This window comes from Tetrao urogallus (assembly GCF_951394365.1).
Source record: "Tetrao urogallus genome assembly, chromosome: 7".
NCBI classification, from domain to species: domain Eukaryota; kingdom Metazoa; phylum Chordata; class Aves; order Galliformes; family Phasianidae; genus Tetrao; species Tetrao urogallus.
Genome location: NC_136820.1, coordinates 38611459 through 38629664, shown reverse-complemented (window position 1 = coordinate 38629664; position 18206 = coordinate 38611459). Strand labels below are relative to the sequence as shown.

Genomic DNA, 18206 nt, shown 5'->3' with positions numbered 1-18206 from the left:
CCAAATTCTTGTTGCAGAAGCAGATGTTCTTACAGTTATATTCCCTCCTAACTAAAATAAAAAATACATTTCTTGTTGACTCCATGCCTTCTGGCCATGAAGAAATAGTTATTCTTGCATGAAGGATGCTATCTATTATCTGAAACAAATTATTTTTCAATGTTAAATTGAAAATGTATATGGTAATAGTGTCCATATTCCAGACAGTTATGCACAATTGATCAGTCTTTTTTTTTTTTTTTTTCTTTTTTTTTTTTTTCCCCTTCCATAAAATTAATAAAAATAGCAGTTGCTTATTTACATGTTTTCTAACCAGACAAAAACTTCAAGCCACCTTTGGAAGAACCTATAAAGTCAAGAAGACATCAAAACTAGTCTTAGTCAGCTGCTGCTACCAGCATAGTACCTTACCAGGCTACCTCTACTCTTGGAGTCTGTCCTAGATAAGCAGTGTAGGAAGAATAAGGGAGCCCCAGTGGCAGTAAATACTGGTATTAGCCCTATGCTTTCCTTTTCTTTTGTCAGTGATTCAGTGTATGTTGGTTTTTCTCTTTTTTTTCAAAGCAGTTGTTGTTTCAGTGTTCGAAAGTTCTGTGTGAAATTATGATTCTATATTAAGTGTTGATTTTTAGTGTTTCTAAACATATTCAATAAAATATGTCTCTGTTACAGACATGGCAAATATGTATACTCTACTTCGTGCTGTGTCAAGTGGTTTACCTCATATGATTCAGGAACTACAAAACCATATCCATGATGAGGGCCTTAGAGCAACCAGCAATCTTTCTCAGGAAAATGTGAGTTTTTTTAGGCAGCTGGAATTGCCTATTTGATTAACATTCCTAATGAAATGCTTACCTTTTTCTTTTTAGTCTATTATGTTCTTTAATTTTGTCTATATGAAATTGGTTTGGAAGTTTATGGATAAATTGTAGTTTCTAATCAGCAATCTTAGCTGTGCAACACATATCTATCCTGAGAGTTGATTGTTGTGATCTAACCAGAAGCAACTACGAATAGATATTTTTCATTACTCCTTGTTTAATGCTGTTATGGCAAGTAGGTCCTTTTCTTGTATGTATATCTTTTATGCCTGAGTCAGCGGCATTTGTTGATCTGGTGTGATAGCAATCATCAGTACCACTTAGTTTAATTGTGTGTCATGTTTAAAGACGTGGCATCCTGTCCTGATTTGTGTTTCTCACAAGTAGTTCTGTGGTCTCATGTTTGCATTTGAATTTTGAAAATATGGTAGCTTAATTGTTCTACCAAAGTGTTTGGTTGTTTTTTTTTGTTTTTTTTTCCAATTCATGTCCATTTAAATTATGCAATTTGATTTTTGTTCCTCTAGTATTACTGTTTAGGGAGAAAAAGCGTGGTATTATATTTGTACATTTATACATTTTGATGTCTAGATCTGTAAAGGATAATTACTTTGGCTATTCAGTGGTTCTGTATATGAAGATACACAGATAATAGCTGTTGTAAATCACCTTTTGTTAACTCCACAGGAGTCTACGTACTTTTTGTAACTTCTGTGTGCCTTCTGAAAATGGATTGAAGTATTTAGTAGTTTTTTTTTGCTTTCAAGAAATTAAATTTACTGAGCATGTTCTTTCAAATGAATACTGCCTACACAAGGGAATGAATACACATCCAAGAGAGTGATGAGTATTCACAGCGTTGCGTTGCTAAAAGCAAAATATGAAATCCTTGGTCTTGCTTTGTGCTTTGGCATCAAAACATTTTTCATTGAGAATGCGCTGAAGTGATATGAGTGCATTACACAGCCTTATATTGCAGCCTGCTATTTTGTTTGCGTAGGGGCTCCTTGAATTCACATTAATTTTTTCCATACAAAATGTTTTTGCTGAAACGTGATACACTAAATTTGATTGGTAACTTATGTTTAAGAAAGTTCAAAGGTTTCATCCCGCTTTCTATCTTCAGGATCTGTATATAGGAAAAGAAATATTTTACTAACTCCAGCAGCTTTTTCACTCAATTCCTGTATTTATGTCTTAGCAGTTTTCAAAATGCTGATAGAGGATATGAGAATATTATGGAAAAGATGACAGAACATGAGAGCTGTATAGACTCTCAAATATATTATTGGCTGGAAATATAGCTATGTAATTTTTGTTTTCTAAACATGCTCAAGAACAGTAGTGCAGAAGTATGACACTTCAGAATCAATCCACTCAGAGACGTTATTATCAGTGATTTTAACTTGTATCAGAAGGAATAGTTAAAAAAGGAATACAACCAGTGTAGCTATGTTTGTGTATAGAAAATATTCCTTTTCTTAATAACTTGCTCTCTGTATTATCTTGCCTTTTTTTTAGATGCCAACTCAGTTCGTGGAGTCGGTTTTGGAAGTACACAGTAAATTTGTTCAGCTCATCAACACAGTTTTGAATGGTGATCAACACTTTATGAGTGCCCTTGACAAGGTAACTTCTACTTCCAAGATACAAAGAAAACATGAAAAACAAAATGTGGAGGCCTGTTTCGGGCACATCAGAATTCTTTGGGGTACCAATGCATGCTTACTGGTAGCATTCTCATGTAGTTTTTCTAGCCTAGAATTGAAACACAAAAGAACTTTCAGTGTTAGGGAAAAATACACGTACAAAGGAAACCAGGTTAATGCTTAACATTTTACTGAAGATGTTTACATCAAAAAGCAGAACACAAAAGCGGAGCTGACCCATTTAATGTAAATTTAAGTGCAGAAAATAGATAAACCCTGAGACATTTGGCAACTCAGCAAAAGATTTTCTACTCAACATTGGTGAGTCTGCACCTGGAGTACTGTGCCCAGTTCTGGGGATCCCAGTACAGGGGAGACGTGGTCTTCCACACACTGGGCTCTGTCAGGACGGTAAAGAGAGTGGGATTTGTCTTCTCTGAAGAGAGGCTGAGGGAGCTGAGGCTGCTTAACCTTGAGGAGAGGAGGCTCAGGGAAATCTTATCAATGTCTACAAATACCTGGGAGGAGGATGCAAATGAAGATACAGCCAGGCTCTTTTCAGTAGCGCTCGATGCCAGAGGAAAAAAAAAAAGCAATGGGCACAAACTGGAACACAGGAGTTTCTGTGTAAACAACAAGAAGCAGTTCTGTACTGCTCAGGTAATGTAACACTGGCACAGTTTGCTTGCAGAGGTTGTGGGATCTCCTCCTTAGAGGCTTTCTGAAAAGTTGCCTGGATGTGGGCCTGGGCAACCGGCCTGTGGGTGGCTTTGACTGAGGAGGAGTGATGGACCAAGTGACCTCGAGAGGTCCCTTCCCACCTCAATGATTCTGTGATAATTCTTACATAAAATTTGAACTTGAATTTGCTTCTTTAATGGTTAAACTCTGAGTGCTGATAATTTTAAAGAGCAGCTTTGTGTAGATAGAATCATGGTCAGAAGGGACCTTTAAAGGTTATCTAGTCCAACTCCCCTGCAGTGAACGGGGACATTCAGAGCTAGCTAAGTTACTCAGGGATTGGTCCAGCCTGACCTTGAATGTCTCCAGGGACAGGGCAGCCACGGCATTTCTGGACAACCTTTTCCAGTGCCTCACCACCCTCGCTATAGAAGACTTATTTCTTATATCTAACAGAAATTTACTCTCCTTAAACTTGAAACCATTTCTCCTTGTTCTCTCACAACAGACCCTGTTAAATCGTCCCCTTCTTTCCTGTAGCTCTCCCTTAGATACTGAAAGGCCACTATAGGGTCACCTCACAGCCTTCTCCAGGCTTAACAGTCCCAGGTCTCTCAGCCTGTCCTCATGGGAGAGATGTTCCATTCCTTGGATGATTTTTGTGTCCCTCTAAACACTCTGTGCAAGCTAACTACAAAGATTACCTAAAAATTGTTATTACTTCAGTTGCTGATCACAATAACTAGCTTTTTCCAAGAGACAACTACAGTTGAAGTTAAATAAGCATGATTAGGGAAAGAGGCTTGCATTACTTCTTTGTGGAATGCGTAGCTATGAAGATACTAAAGATAACACTACTAATTGTTATAATTTCTGTAACAGACTGATGGTGCAAAATATGCCTGGGTTCTTGTGAGATTGAGTGGTTCCTTCTCAAAGAAGAACACATTATCTAATCCTTTTTTTTTACTTTTCCAGATATATCATTGTATTCTTTTCCTGGAGAGTGAACTTATTAACTTCCTATCTATAATTTTAAGCTGCCAAATACATACATTTCATTATTATTTTGTGGTACTCTTTTTACAGTACCAGGAATTTATAGGGTCTTATTCAAAGCTTTAGATGAATTTCAGCCAAGGTTAGTTTGGGAAGACATAGTGATGAATATGTAAACAATCAAATCATTGGTAACTGTCTGTATCTGTGATATTGAGAAATTAATTACTCAGTATTTTTAAACGTGCTTATTTCAGTACTTTCATGCATCTCAATTGCAATTAATCATTTACTGGGAGGTGGAATAATATGAGATTGACGGCTACTTTTGCTGGCAGATAGGCAGTATACTTTTTCTTGAGGTACTTCTTTACTTTGCTCTACTTTATTACAATAGATATTTAAGATTTTAATCTGTTGCCAGTTTTCCATGATCAGTATGAAAATTGCTGATGTTGTCTCCACTATCGTTACAAGAGAGTGCTCTAAACTTCAGATTTTTGTATTTGTAATTAAATAATTCACTCTTATGTCACAGGGACTCTCGGGACTTTGTCAAATACTGGAATGTTGAGGCTTTGTACAAAAAAGTTGTTCGTCAGCTCTTCTTTGTAATAATAATAGAAATAATATTTTCTGCATAGGTTCATTTGGACTTCAATTTTTGTAACATGGTATGGAAATTTAAGGAAATTTTTTCTGTACTACTTTAAATTGTACTGAATTTTGAAGCTAAAGATGCAAAACACATTAAATATTCCTTCCAGAGAGGGAACTAATTCCTATGAACTGTGATAATTAAATATTTTTGGTCCAGTATTAATTTAAAATTCTAGTTGAAATACGATAGGTAGTTTATAACCTAATATTTATGATCCTTATACCTTTGTCATGCAATTTCCAATCCTGAACTATTATCTCTTTACTTTTCTATTTCTTCATATTCAGCCTATCTTCAACTGCCATGTTTTTTTACTATACTGCTTCAAGTTTTCACGTAATAACCCCCAACAATATTTTTTCTTTTCTTTAGTCCAACAAACATCTAACAACCCGAATAGTTTTCCTTTCTTACTGCCATGGGCACACCAAGTATGTTTTTCACATCAAGCTATATTCTCTTAGAAGTCACTACTGCTGTTCTGCTGCAGTTGCAGTTTCTCTTTTCTACATTCCTTAGTTTTTTCTCATCCATTATTTTAAACCACACGTCTTGCTGTGTACTAAAACCTTCATACTTCTATGTTTAAGTTCGTAACTGAAACCAAATTCTCTCTCCTGCTTTTTGTAATTAACTTCTATTCCTTTCTCCACTTTGATTTAAATCCCATATTAAAAATATTCAACAAATTCTCACACAGCAGTAATCCAAACCCATTCACTTGTTTCTTTCATTATCACCCTTTTGTCTTTTTGAGTTTTATGGAATTGGGGAATGTTCTTTACCTGAACATTTTTTGCTTTTTGAAAAATTTCCATGTATTAGGTTTCAAGTCATTTCTATTTTTTTCCTTTCTCTACATTCACATCTAGGCTTTGACATCAGTTGTTAACTACAGGGAGCCCAAGTCAATCTGCAAAGCACCTGAGTTGGTAAGTGATTAGTATTACTGTAGAATGTAGTAATACTTCTTTACAGCTGTTAGATGAGTCGGCATTAGGGACCGCCACATGTATATCCATTGCTCTTACTAAGTTATGCTCATGTAAGTATTTGAGTAGTGATTACTTAACCCATACACACATACATGTTTTGGGGGTATGCAAAAAACAAAGAAGTGGTTCAGTTAATATTTGCATAGACTTTGTGGTTTTGGTGGATCTAGTTTCTATCTTCTACACATGAGCACAGCTTGTGTAGAAGACTATGAAATTACTTTCAGGTAGAGTTTAAGAGTATGTTGGCATATGTATTTTCTCAAGCTTGACAAGTAGGTTTGGGTTTGTTTTCTCTTTTTTTAACTTGAGCTGGCCAAGTACTGTGACAACTTATTGAAGAAGTCAGCAAAAGGAATGACTGAGAACGAAGTAGAAGACAAACTTACAAGTTTCATTACTGTTTTCAAGTACATTGATGACAAAGATGTATTCCAAAAGGTAACTCTCGATAATGAAATGTAAACAATATGTGAAGAATATGGTTATGCTTTTAAAAAATCCTTATAGCTGTTTTTTTTCCACACAGTTCTATGCCAGAATGTTGGCAAAAAGATTAATTCATGGTTTATCTATGTCTATGGACTCAGAAGAAGCCATGATTAATAAACTAAAGGTAATGTAAACACTGTTCTAATGCAAAATAGTAAAAGAGTATGTAATGTTAGGAGAGAGCAGCAGAGGGTGCCAGAGATAACTTAGCAATCAGTAGATTACATTTCCAGTAGTCAAAAGGAAAACTTAATTTCTAAATAGCGTATGAAAAACATGTTGTGAAGTATCCTTCATATGTTTGAGGTGTTTCATTTCATTTTTAAATTTTGAGATAGCTTTATAAAGTGTGTTTAAATACCTCATATTTATGTTGGAAAAGCACCTATCCTAAACCAGCTTTATCTTTTTAAAAATACAGTTGTTTATATAAATTAATGAATAGAAAGTGGAATTAAGAAAAGTTTGATATTTTTCTTCTGTAATGCTTGTTATTTATTATAACTACTGTTAAATACTCTAACATTTCTGCCAACTAGATTTTCTTATCAGAGTAGTTAATGTATGAGTGTGCATTATTTGTATAATAAATGTTGTTTCACAATAAAACTTGTTAACAATCTCTTTTTCACAGCAAGCCTGTGGTTATGAATTTACCAGCAAGCTTCATCGAATGTATACAGACATGAGTGTTAGTGCTGATCTCAACAATAAATTCAACAACTTTATCAAAAACCAGGACACAATTATAGATTTGGGAATTAGTTTTCAGATATATGTTCTACAGGTACTAATGTATGTTTATTACTGTTGAGTTATTCGTATTTCATGTGTATGTTTTGATAACAAGTGAAATATTTTTCTAACTAGAAGTACTTCTTGTATGACACCTCGTGATCAGTGTGGAATACTTTGCTTTCATAGTTTGTCTTTTTAAAATTAACTTGTTAGCATACTAACCAGTGGTGCTGTAAAACGCCATGTTTTTTTTAAGTTGAATTAAGATCTTATTGGGGGATATTAGTATTAAAAAAGGGCCAGTAAAACTGCTAGTTTAAGTTATTGTCTAATGACAATATGCACTGTAAATCTGTTCAATAGTGTTTTACTTTTTATTGAAGTATACATGGTATGAAAATGTTAATACTTTTATTTTTTTCCTGATACCCTTAGGCAGGTGCATGGCCTCTAACTCAGGCTCCTTCTTCTACATTTGCAATTCCTCAGGAACTGGAAAAAAGTGTACAGATGGTAGGTTAGTAGGAGGCTTCTTATAAACATGTGGAAATGTAAAAGAACACACACACACACAAAAACCAAAAAACATTAAAAAACCCACCAAGATCATTTTAACAGACAAAAGCCTGAGCTGTTTCATTTTGTCTGTAATTCGTGGCTCCTCTTTCTCCAGTCAAATGAAATTTGGAAACATCACACAGATGACTTACTGCTTTCTATGTATGCATTTCTGTAACCTTAATTTATTTATTTTTTACTCTGTGATTAATGAGGAAGATACTAGTAAATGCAATCAGATGAACTTACTTGACTTTTAGCTTTAAAACTAATTCCTAATATTTTAGATAAGATCCTGATTTTTAGATAAAATTGTATTTTATCTAAATAATATATATAACCTAAACGAAGTATTATTAAATAGATTAAATTGTGGATACAGCTTTCTTGTGCCATGTTTCATACAGACCAGATTTCACTTGAAGTCAAGATTCATGCATGCATACTTCTTTAAAGTTAATTTTGAAAACTGTCAAAGTAGGGGATGCTTCAATTTCCATAAATTTCTGCTGTCAGTATAACTTTGAAAATATATTTCCTAAGTCATGAATGTGTGCTTCTTTGTGGAAAATGATTTTGGTAGGTTTCCAAGTTTTGCAAGTTTAACTGCAGAAATTCAAGAACTCTTGTTGACATCGTGGTTCAGAGATGTTTGCCATTTGTGTAGTTTTAACTAGCCTGAAAATCAAATTAGAAAAGTGACTAATGTTATGCTTCCCTTCAAGCTTGCTTTTCTGAAATTATCCCTTAAAAATATGTAGAAGAATGTAAGGTGAGATTCAACTTGAGAGTTGTGTAGCTGACTGGTGGAAATACCTGTTAACTAAAAGCTTGCATTTTTTGAGGGATGTTTGAAAAAATCGGTAAAATGGGAAATGAAAGTCACAAAATATGTTTTCATATGGAATTGGACCAAACAAAATAATAAAATGTAATGAGATTGATTGCTAGAAACTCCAAAGAGTTCTGTTGGATTCAGTAGAGTTAATACTTCATGAGACTGCTTTTAGCTACAGTGTATTAGGATTTGAGAGTATGAATGTCTCAGCAATTTTTCCTATTTAGTCATCAAGCTGTGTGTTAATTTGCTCAAGTAGTTTGGTGAATGTTGCTCAGACATTGCCTATCTTTCAAAGGAAGATGCAATGATAGACTCATCACCAATGTCTGAATCCAATGTGTTGAACATCAAACCAGTGTTTCTTCACTGGAGTGGTAGTGTGATAATAATAATAAACTATTATAAGTTTGTGTGATTAATTGAAGGACATTTTATTTTGCAGTTTGAATTATTCTACAGTCAGCATTTTAGTGGAAGGAAGCTTACTTGGTTACATTATCTTTGTACAGGTAAAAATAAGTGCTTTGCTAAAATTGCTCTATACAACTGACAATTGTTGGATGTCCTTTTCAAATGATAACAGACATTGAAAGAGGAACTTTATGCTGCATCTTAAGTCAGTTGACTGTTTTTGCATCATAAAGTAATTTATTTTGTAAAATAATTAACATTTGCAGCTTAGTGTTCGCCAAGTTTATGTTTTGTAAACTTGCCTATGTTATCTGTGATTTATTAAATCCAGGGAAAACTCAATTTATATGTATATAATGGACATTCTTCATTGCCTTTTAAAGAAACTAACAATGTTGTGATATTTTTTTAAAGACATGTCTTTTATTTTGTTTTTAAATTTTTGCTTGGACCAACTTTCCTGTAATCACTATTCTGTGATTCTGTGTAAGCTGTTAGTAATGGAAGGTTGCACATTGCAAATTATTGAGGCTGTTGGGAATTAGTTTTTTTATATTATGTTATTCAGATTCATCTTTTTTTTCTTTTTTTCCTAAAAACACTACTGTTGTAGTACTTGTTATTAATCAGAATTCATTTTTTGCAAACTATCTCCTATAAATGTAAAACTAAAACATCAATTTTTGTATTCCCATGCCGTATGCAAGTGTGAATTGCACGTCTGGAATTGCATGTGTGTTGGAACTGTGAGTTATATTTCAGATGATATTTCATTGCATTCAGCCGCTTTACAAAATACTGCTTATATCATTGTAGGTGAAGTAAAAATGAATTATTTGTGCAAACCTTATGTAGCCATGGTCACAACGTACCAAATGGCAGTGTTGCTTGCCTTCAACAACAGTGAAACTGTCAGTTATAAGGAGCTTCAAGACAGTACGCAAATGAATGAGAAGGAACTGACAAAAACTATCAAATCCTTACTTGACGTTAAAATGATCAACCATGACTCAGACAAGGTATGCAGCAGTGATATAAAAATGTTCTGTGTTCTCAGTGTTGTGGTTCTACTGTTTGTTGAGGTCTTTCTAATACAGAATTTGTTTTGATCTATCTTATTTACAATCGTAAGTCTGTATTTATAAAGAAAGAGACAGGAAGAAGTTAGACAGTATTTGTGAGGTTGTGACCCTTCTGGATGCCCATCTATGCAACCTATTGTAGAGAACCTGCTTTAGCAGGGGGATGGGACTGGATGATCTCATGAGGTTCCTTCCAACCCCTGCAATTCTGTGATTCTTTAATTCTGTTTGTTTCTTCTGCCTCTAACAGCAGAGTCTGCTACAAATAATGTGAGAACTGTTTATTGTTTCTGTTGAATTTCATCTGTGTGGCTTTTGACGCACTACTGTTGGAGGAGAAAACCCTTTGCATAGCTGTCTTTAAAAGTTGTAGGACCATAGGAAAGAGCCTGATTGGTATAGCAATGAGTCATAATCTTTAAAATAAATCTGTGGCATTAAGAGACCAAAAGTAACAGCAGCCATATTCTTCCTTGCTGACATGTTACAGGAGGAGGAGGTAGGAGGTCAGAGAACAAGGAGGGCTCGTGTGAGAGGATTTTTGTTGCGTTTTGCCAGACTCTTATCATTCCACGTGTTTCATGTAGTTCCAGTACTATTTGCGTAATGTATCATTTATCTTCTTTTCCCATACAGCAAAGGGCAGAAGTTTGTTATGTATGAAACACTATAGAGGTACCCGTGCATACAATACAAACTTTAGCATGCACTTCCAGCTAGCCCAGAAAGCCTGAGTTATTTAGACAGTATCAAGCACAAGAAACTGATAAGCTGTTCACATGCCTTACAAGAATAAATCCAAAGGTGCTCTGACAGCTGCTTTTTTTTAACCGGGAAAATATTAGAAAATGGAAAGTGAGATCACAAGGAAGGTCTGATGCTTGACTGAAGCATAGGACATGCTTCGGGTATTTAGAAATGAGCTCAGGTTGGAACAGTGGTTGGGAAGATGTTTGTTAAACCGTGGGTGAAATATATCACTGGGAGCTATTACAGAAAACTGTGAGATTTTTTGTAATTTCAGAAAGTTGCCCATTATTTAAAGGATGTACATTTATTTATGTTGGTTGTATATGGTTTTACTAGTTTGCTTATGAATATGTTATTGAAGATGGAATGTTATAGCTTTCTAACCCTTTCACCTTATAATGTTTACCACAGCACTTTCTGGTTATTTAACTTACATGTTATTCAAACATGTCTGCTAATTCTGCTTCTTTTCTGCTCCATCCAGCAATTTGAGAGCTGATCTGTATATAGTTTATCATCTTAAGTATTGAAAAAGTCAGTGGCTTAAACATTGAAATTATACGTATTTCTGCCTGTATCTGAGCTACACAGCAAAGTACAGTGTATTGTATGTTGCGGTTTGCTTTTGAAAGAAATTTTTGACAACTTTATTGGTTCATTAAAATCATTCTTTTTGAGTTCATGCACAACACAAATAAATTGTCTTAGTCTGTGTTTCAAATATGGCAGCACAACAGTGATAAAATTTAATGACAGCTTAAATTTTTAAAGCTTTTGATCTTTGCCCTTTCATGTTAAATTTTCCATGCATTGTCTGGGTATTGTATTCTAATAAAGAATATAGAATACGTAGTTAAAAATATTCATTTTTGGTATATTTTTAGATAAATATTGACTAAGTCTCTTAAAGTGTTTGCCTTTGAGGCAAGCATAGTTTGACAAAGTCTAAAAAGCGCAGCAACTTTCTTCTGCCAGTGATTGGTAATACTTGTACAGACCCTTGCCTGGAAATTGCAAAGATCTGTCAGGTTGTCCTGGTAGGTGAGTCTAAAGGTGTTGGGACTGCTGGGAGCAGTTCTTGTTTATTGAAAGAAATGGACTTTGGCCTGGGTGTGTACTGGGGGGGAAGGAGATACATCTGAGGAAAAAATGAGAAATTACACGTAGTTCTGGAGCTGTAGTAGTTGCAGTCCATCAACTGTCCCTGCTATAGCACAGTAAAATGTTGAGGTTTTTTTTCCTTAAAGAAAAGCAACTTTAGTAATATTTATGAGTGACACTTTGCTCTCTTGATGTTCTGCCATAAATAAATGCAAATCCTGCTTTCTTTGCAGGGATAAAATTGTATTTAAAAGGAGAGTGTTTGCAATTAAGACAAACTGTTGAAGTATTAAAAAGTAAAATAGCTGTTCAAGTATTGAAACTGAAACTGCTTTAATTGCTTATCAGTAAAGAGGCTCTTTCTAAGGTTCAGACTAGATGTTAGGAAAGATTTCTTTACCGAGGTAGTGTTAGGCTCTGGAACAAGCCTCCCAGAGAGGTGGTTGGTGCCCTGTGCCTGTCTGTGTTTAAGAGACATTTGGATAATGCCATTAATGATGTGTTTTAACTATTGGTCTGTCACCCCTGAAGTAGTCTGTCAGCTGGGTTCAATAAGCTTTGTAGGTCGCTTCCAACTGGGACTACTCTGTTTTATTCATAATAGAGGCTTACTAGCAATATTCATGTTTGTCAGAGTTCCTTATGGTGTTTTACAAAAGGGACTGCATTTCTGTGTTAGTTGAAGTGCAACTTAAAAAACTGACCTGGTTCAATTGGCTCATTAACATTTTCAACTGCAAATTTGCTGAAATTGCTCTTATGTATGCAAGCTTCTACATGGAATTTTCTTCCCAGCAAATCCTTGCTGCTTATTCTTTTTTGTCTCCATTTCTATTTTCTTTTTAAAAAAAACTCTTTATTGCAGGAGGATGTGGAGGCAGAGTCTACATTTTCATTAAATATGAACTTCAGCAGTAAACGAACGAAATTTAAAATTACTACATCAATGCAGAAGGACACACCACAGGTAAGTATTCTTTGATGTTTGTAAGCTGAATAGATTAGGAAGCTTAATTTTCTAAAACTGAATTGATTATATTAGTTTGGTGTAAGCAGGTATAGGATTTACATCATTGTAAAGATGTTGTTTAAATTTGAAGCTTACATGCTGCAATTTTTTTTGTACTTAAAATACAGGTAACAAAAGGTAGGATAGGGAATAATAAGAAAAAGATGAACAAGAGCTATTTCTCCTGTAGCAAATGGAATTGGTATTTAACCTGCCTTAAGTAATGAGACTTTTGTTGGTAGTTGTTGGCAACTTATTTCAGAAACAGCAGAACCAATCAAACTGTTCCCATGGTTTTGTTTCCCCTCAACTAAAATCAGCTCCAGTGCTGATAATCCAGGTTCCTTCTGTATCTCCTAAGGCATAGTCTTCTGTACAAGAGTTACATGTGCTGCTAAACTCAATACCTTACTGTAAATTTTGCCTGCTTTTCTCCCTAGCAAAGGCACTGCTTCGGATATCTTCTTCCTACCTACCTTCTGATTTGCATGAAATCTGGTATTTTTGATTTACAGAAGCACATTATGTGAAATTGACCTTTATCTAGATTACTGAGTGTGTTAATTGATAAATCAATAAAGTAAGAAGTTTAGATTCAAGATAGTTTTATGATGTATTTATTAATCTTGCTACATTTAAAGCTTTACTTTTCTTCCTATGTTGCAGGAGATGGAGCAGACCAGAAGTGCTGTAGATGAAGATAGAAAAATGTATCTTCAAGCTGCTATAGTCCGTATCATGAAAGCACGTAAAGTGCTGCGACATAATGCTCTTATTCAGGAGGTAAGATAAAATCCTCGTCCTAAGATTTCATGAAAATCTTCATGATTTGATGAAAATAATCAGGATAGATAGGTAAAACATCCAACTGCAGAATTACCATGTCAATACTAGTGCTTCAGTGAAATTCACTAGTGAAAGTCTGCTTTGAAACATAGTACCTACCTGTGATCACTCAGTCCTATAAATATGTCTTAGCACTAATGTAGTAAGCATCTCTGTGCTTGTTCTTTCCTGTTGGCTGCCTCTATGTCTGCAGATGTTGTCTCCTATAAGAATCACTGCCAGAACCATAGGTTCAGTTGAAGACACCTGAGTATGGATAATTTAGACATGAAATTTCCACAGAAGCGCTTAGCCAATTTTGCACTCTAATTGTAATTTTGGATTTTGTCCTAATTCATAGCTTACATTTCAGAAGTTGCTTGAGTATGTAGATATGCTCTTAATCTCCATTTTACCTTAAGTACTACAGTTGTCTAGATTTTATATTCTAGATTAATGATATGTGAACTGTCATGAACTGGCTGGGATAAAGGTGTTAAGTCTTTCATTTTTCTCCCACTTTTCCATCTGTGGTAGTTGCCTGCCTAATTGCATTTCGTGTTCTTACCTAACCTTTCCTCATATCAACCAGTTCCTAGTCTTGGTTTTCTCAGTCTTCTAAGGCATTCTTGCATCTCCTGAGCTTTGCTGAATAGCCTCAGAGCAGGTTGGTGGGAGAGGGTTTGCTGCTTTATTGGACCATTTTGAGCATGGAGGTGGAGAGGCATTCAGTCATTTTAAGATCTGTATGTTTTCTGTCTTGTGGTAATGAAGGAAATAGTTACCACACCTACCAATTAATTTTAATTTCCTAAGCAAAATAACCAGCTGAAGAGAGCTTGTAAATCCATACTGACTGGTGAAATGTGAAACATCTGAAAGATTTTGGATTTTGAAGTAGAGCTTGTACACAGATGCCCTGAAAGCAAGCTTTCTTTTGGATATCTGATTTTGAGCATCTGAAAGATGAGGCAGTCCTGACTACTTCTCAAAACCTTTGGTTATTTGATCTTCTGTTACTTAAATTCATGCAATTATGATGAAATACTCTTAAGATTTTTCTCTGAAAGCTAGAAAATGGTAGGTAAGCCTTGTTTTATCTTTGAAAATACATTTTCCCCTGTATTCTCAACTTCTTAGAAAATACTCAAGAGACTTAAAACCAGTTTAAATGATGTTAAATGATACGAGGTTACATATTTTGACAGCTTAGAAACAAAAACTCCTGTATGTTGTTTTTCCTCTTTGACTGATTCAGGAGGCACTATCTGACATGCCTCAGATGCATTTTGCTCATTTAGTACTCTTGCAGAATACAACAGTCTGTTGACAACAGGAGCTTTTTAAAGTTTTTCAATAAGAATGGATATTTTGACTGCTAGTTAGCTTAAAAAACATTTGAGATTAAAGTTGACACTCCATTTATGTATTACCAATTGCATCAACCTGAATTATATTTTTTACCTTAGCTTTTAATTAAATTTATGACATGTGTAAACCATACTCATCTAGTCCACAGTTCTCAGTTTTGAATATTACTTATATTCTGGGTTAATTAGAACATTTAAAACTGATGGTTAGACTTCTAAGTAACTGTTATCTACGTTGCTGTGTAGCATGGAGAATCAGCGTGGATCTAAATAAGCATCTGTGCAATTCAAGCATTAAGGTGAAGCTGTACAAAAATCCTTTAGAGTTAATTTTTTCACATTTTTAGCTACCTGAACTAGTCTGTGCCAGTCTTCTTTTGTCTACTTCAGCTGAACTTTTAGTGGGGCATAAGCCAGATTCCTTAAAATTTGTTACGTTTCTGTTGTACGGTCTGAGATATTGATGGACTCTTGGGCACTTCTGAAACTGTTGCCAGGTTGTAAATGTAAAGATGAAATCTCACGTTAGGTGGAAATTTTACTTAGTTACATCTCCATTGAGCTCAGTAACTTCTTCAGCCTTATGGTGTAGATTGCCAAGTGGTTCTGGGTTGAACATGCTCAGCTTTCTCATTAGAGCTTTGTGGAAACTTCTGTTGAACATGTAGAGTATGCACAGTTTGACTGCTCAGCTTCCTTATTTTTTCTGCTAGCCTTGTATTAAGTTTTTATTAACTATCAAGAGCCTTTCTATTTTTTAACACATTCTTTTGTGACATTTTTACTCATTTTAGTAATATACACACTCACTTCTTGTTACATTTACCACAGTGTTTATGTACTTATTAATAACAAATTCCCTTAGAATTTCTAGTCTGACTTCCTCAGGGGTAAGAATGAGTCTTTTGAATGGAAGTCTGTCTACTATGAATAGATAATATTTTCTTGCCTCATTTATGTTTGGGTTTTTTTCCTGTGATACAAGAGCAACATTATATTTCTGGTAGAGATGGGACTGAAAAATTCTGAAAAAATAAGAGCTCACAGTCTGATTAACTTCAATTCCAACAAACTGCAGCGCTGGGCATTTCACTTAGGTTGAGGTGTCCAAGAAAATACTCAAGATTGTTGAAAATTTTACTTTTCAAATGTGGCTGTCTAGTTCAGTAGGATAGGTTGCATGTTTAATATATTTAAACTGCATTATTTGAAAATGGATAAGCTCTTACTACAACATTCCACACACATTTTTGGGGAATTTGCTTCTTATCAGCTTATATATCTTTAACAGTGACTATAATGATATAAAGAAAACACAGGGCTTACAGAATTTTATTAAGTGAAAGTATCTTCTCTATATTTTTATGATAACAAAAGTGATGATAAGGAAAATTGGGTTCAACTTTAGAAGTAGTTTCAAGTAAAATTTAATCATTTATAGTTGTATGAACTATTACAAAAGCTAAAATAAACACATTCTTAGGTCTGTTAATATGCAGTCAAATTGAACCAATGAGTTAAACAAAGTGTTCTGACGTTAATGTACAGGGATGCTTTGAGTTCTGTAAACGAACTGTCTGCTTTATTTAATTCTGTATTTAAAAGTAAACTGATCTTTGCCTTTTTTTTTTCTTGGTAGCATTAATAACTATTGTAAATAAATATAACGCATAAAATATCTTTCTTTTGCAGGTAATTAGCCAATCAAGAGCTAGGTTTAATCCAAGTATCAGCATGATTAAGAAGTGTATTGAAGTTCTGATAGACAAACAGTACATAGAGCGAAGCCAGGCCTCTGCAGATGAATACAGTTATGTAGCATGATGTTGCTATCCTGCAGGTATGATTGTAAGGAGATCATTGCTGTCACTGTTTGGTGTGTTCCTGTGGGAAGAGGCAGGCCTGTGCCTCCATAATTGGTCACTTGGCAGCCCCCGTTTTTCTGCTGTTTACAACATCACCAGTGCCATGTCATGAGCGTCAATGAAAATGCCTATAGATATTTCAAGCTCATGTCATTATGACATTTCTTAAAACTTTACTAAAAGAATGAGTGAAGTATTGCTGAGATGTGGAAATTTGGTTGGGTACCATGCTTTTTTTTTTTTTTTCCTCCCCTTTCACGTTTGCAGTTGATGTTTTTTAATGTATCTTAAGACAAAGTTAAAAAAAAAAAAAGAAAAAAAAAAGAAAACCTAAATATTGTAATATGACAGATAACCTAATAATTGTATCTACATTAAAAAGAAAAAAGAAAAGATGAACATGATACTGCTGCTTGTCAAATAAAAAAAATAAAGTTATATGATGTGTCTCTCGTCATTCTAGAAATGAATATAACGTTATTGTCTTTAAATATTCAGGCTGGGAAGAGTAAAAATAATGAGTGCTCAGGTGTTGAATAACCTTCGAAGTATATCTGTCATAAGGAATCATTTATGTAAAGCTGAGTGACAGGTATGTTACGTTTAATGTGAGTGTAAAAAAATGGCCTATAGTTAAGTGCACAGCTTGTTTTCTTGAGGTCAGTCTAACTTGTTATATTTTTACTGCCTGAAGGCCTAGTCTGTCTCTCTTAATCTCACAATGGAGGAAGATATTAGAAGAGAAAATAAACGGATGTTTGAGGGAATTTAACTTGCAAAGTTCACAGATAGGAATGATGATTGCAAATATTGAAGATACAGTTCACTGGCTTGTGAAACCACCGTTACTGGGAAAGAATATAGCAGACTGACTGGTAATGGAAAAATGTTTTCTTTCATGATGTATTGGGTAGAAACAACCCATGGATGGATATCTGTGTTGTTTCTACATGAAGCATTTTTCTTTTCCCTCCTAACTCATATGGTTTATCATCTGATATTTTCCCCCTCCTCAGTGAGGTTTCTGGTTGTTTTGCCATTTGTCCTTGTGTTGTTCATGAGGGATAACATGTGACCATTCACTCTCAGACAAGCAAAATATAATTTTTTAAAGTGCTACCTCTACCACTGCAGATAATTGAAATAAGTGCATTAATAGTGTGAACACAGTTGAATGCCTGCTGCAGAAAAGAGCTTTCTCATGTCTGTGCCTGCTATTAGTTATTGAAAGGATAAACACTAACTTCAAGTGCTCTATTTGGATGGTTTTTGAGTGCATATAGATAGATAGAAAAATTAGATCAATATTTTTGTAGATTTTTTGATATTTCATCACTACTAGAAGACCACAGATC

The 18206-nt window shown here is 34.6% G+C and overlaps 1 protein-coding gene across 3 annotated transcripts in view; it reads left to right on the top strand.

Moving 5' to 3' along the window:
- Positions 1-16810, top strand: part of CUL2 (cullin 2) — a gene marked incomplete at both ends in the record, with an annotated part of 40593 nt that extends 23783 nt beyond the window's left edge. For all 3 annotated transcript variants that reach the window (XM_079538091.1, XM_079538090.1, XM_079538089.1), the window contains 12 exons: positions 673-797; positions 2346-2453; positions 5687-5746; positions 6122-6250; positions 6339-6425; positions 6936-7088; positions 7475-7552; positions 8881-8947; positions 9666-9868; positions 12648-12749; positions 13458-13574; positions 16679-16810. In XM_079538091.1, coding sequence (XP_079394217.1) covers positions 673-797; positions 2346-2453; positions 5687-5746; positions 6122-6250; positions 6339-6425; positions 6936-7088; positions 7475-7552; positions 8881-8947; positions 9666-9868; positions 12648-12749; positions 13458-13574; positions 16679-16810 — 1361 coding nt within the window. The remainder of the gene's footprint in view (positions 1-672; positions 798-2345; positions 2454-5686; positions 5747-6121; positions 6251-6338; positions 6426-6935; positions 7089-7474; positions 7553-8880; positions 8948-9665; positions 9869-12647; positions 12750-13457; positions 13575-16678) is intronic.
- Positions 16811-18206: the final 1396 nt, after the last annotated feature.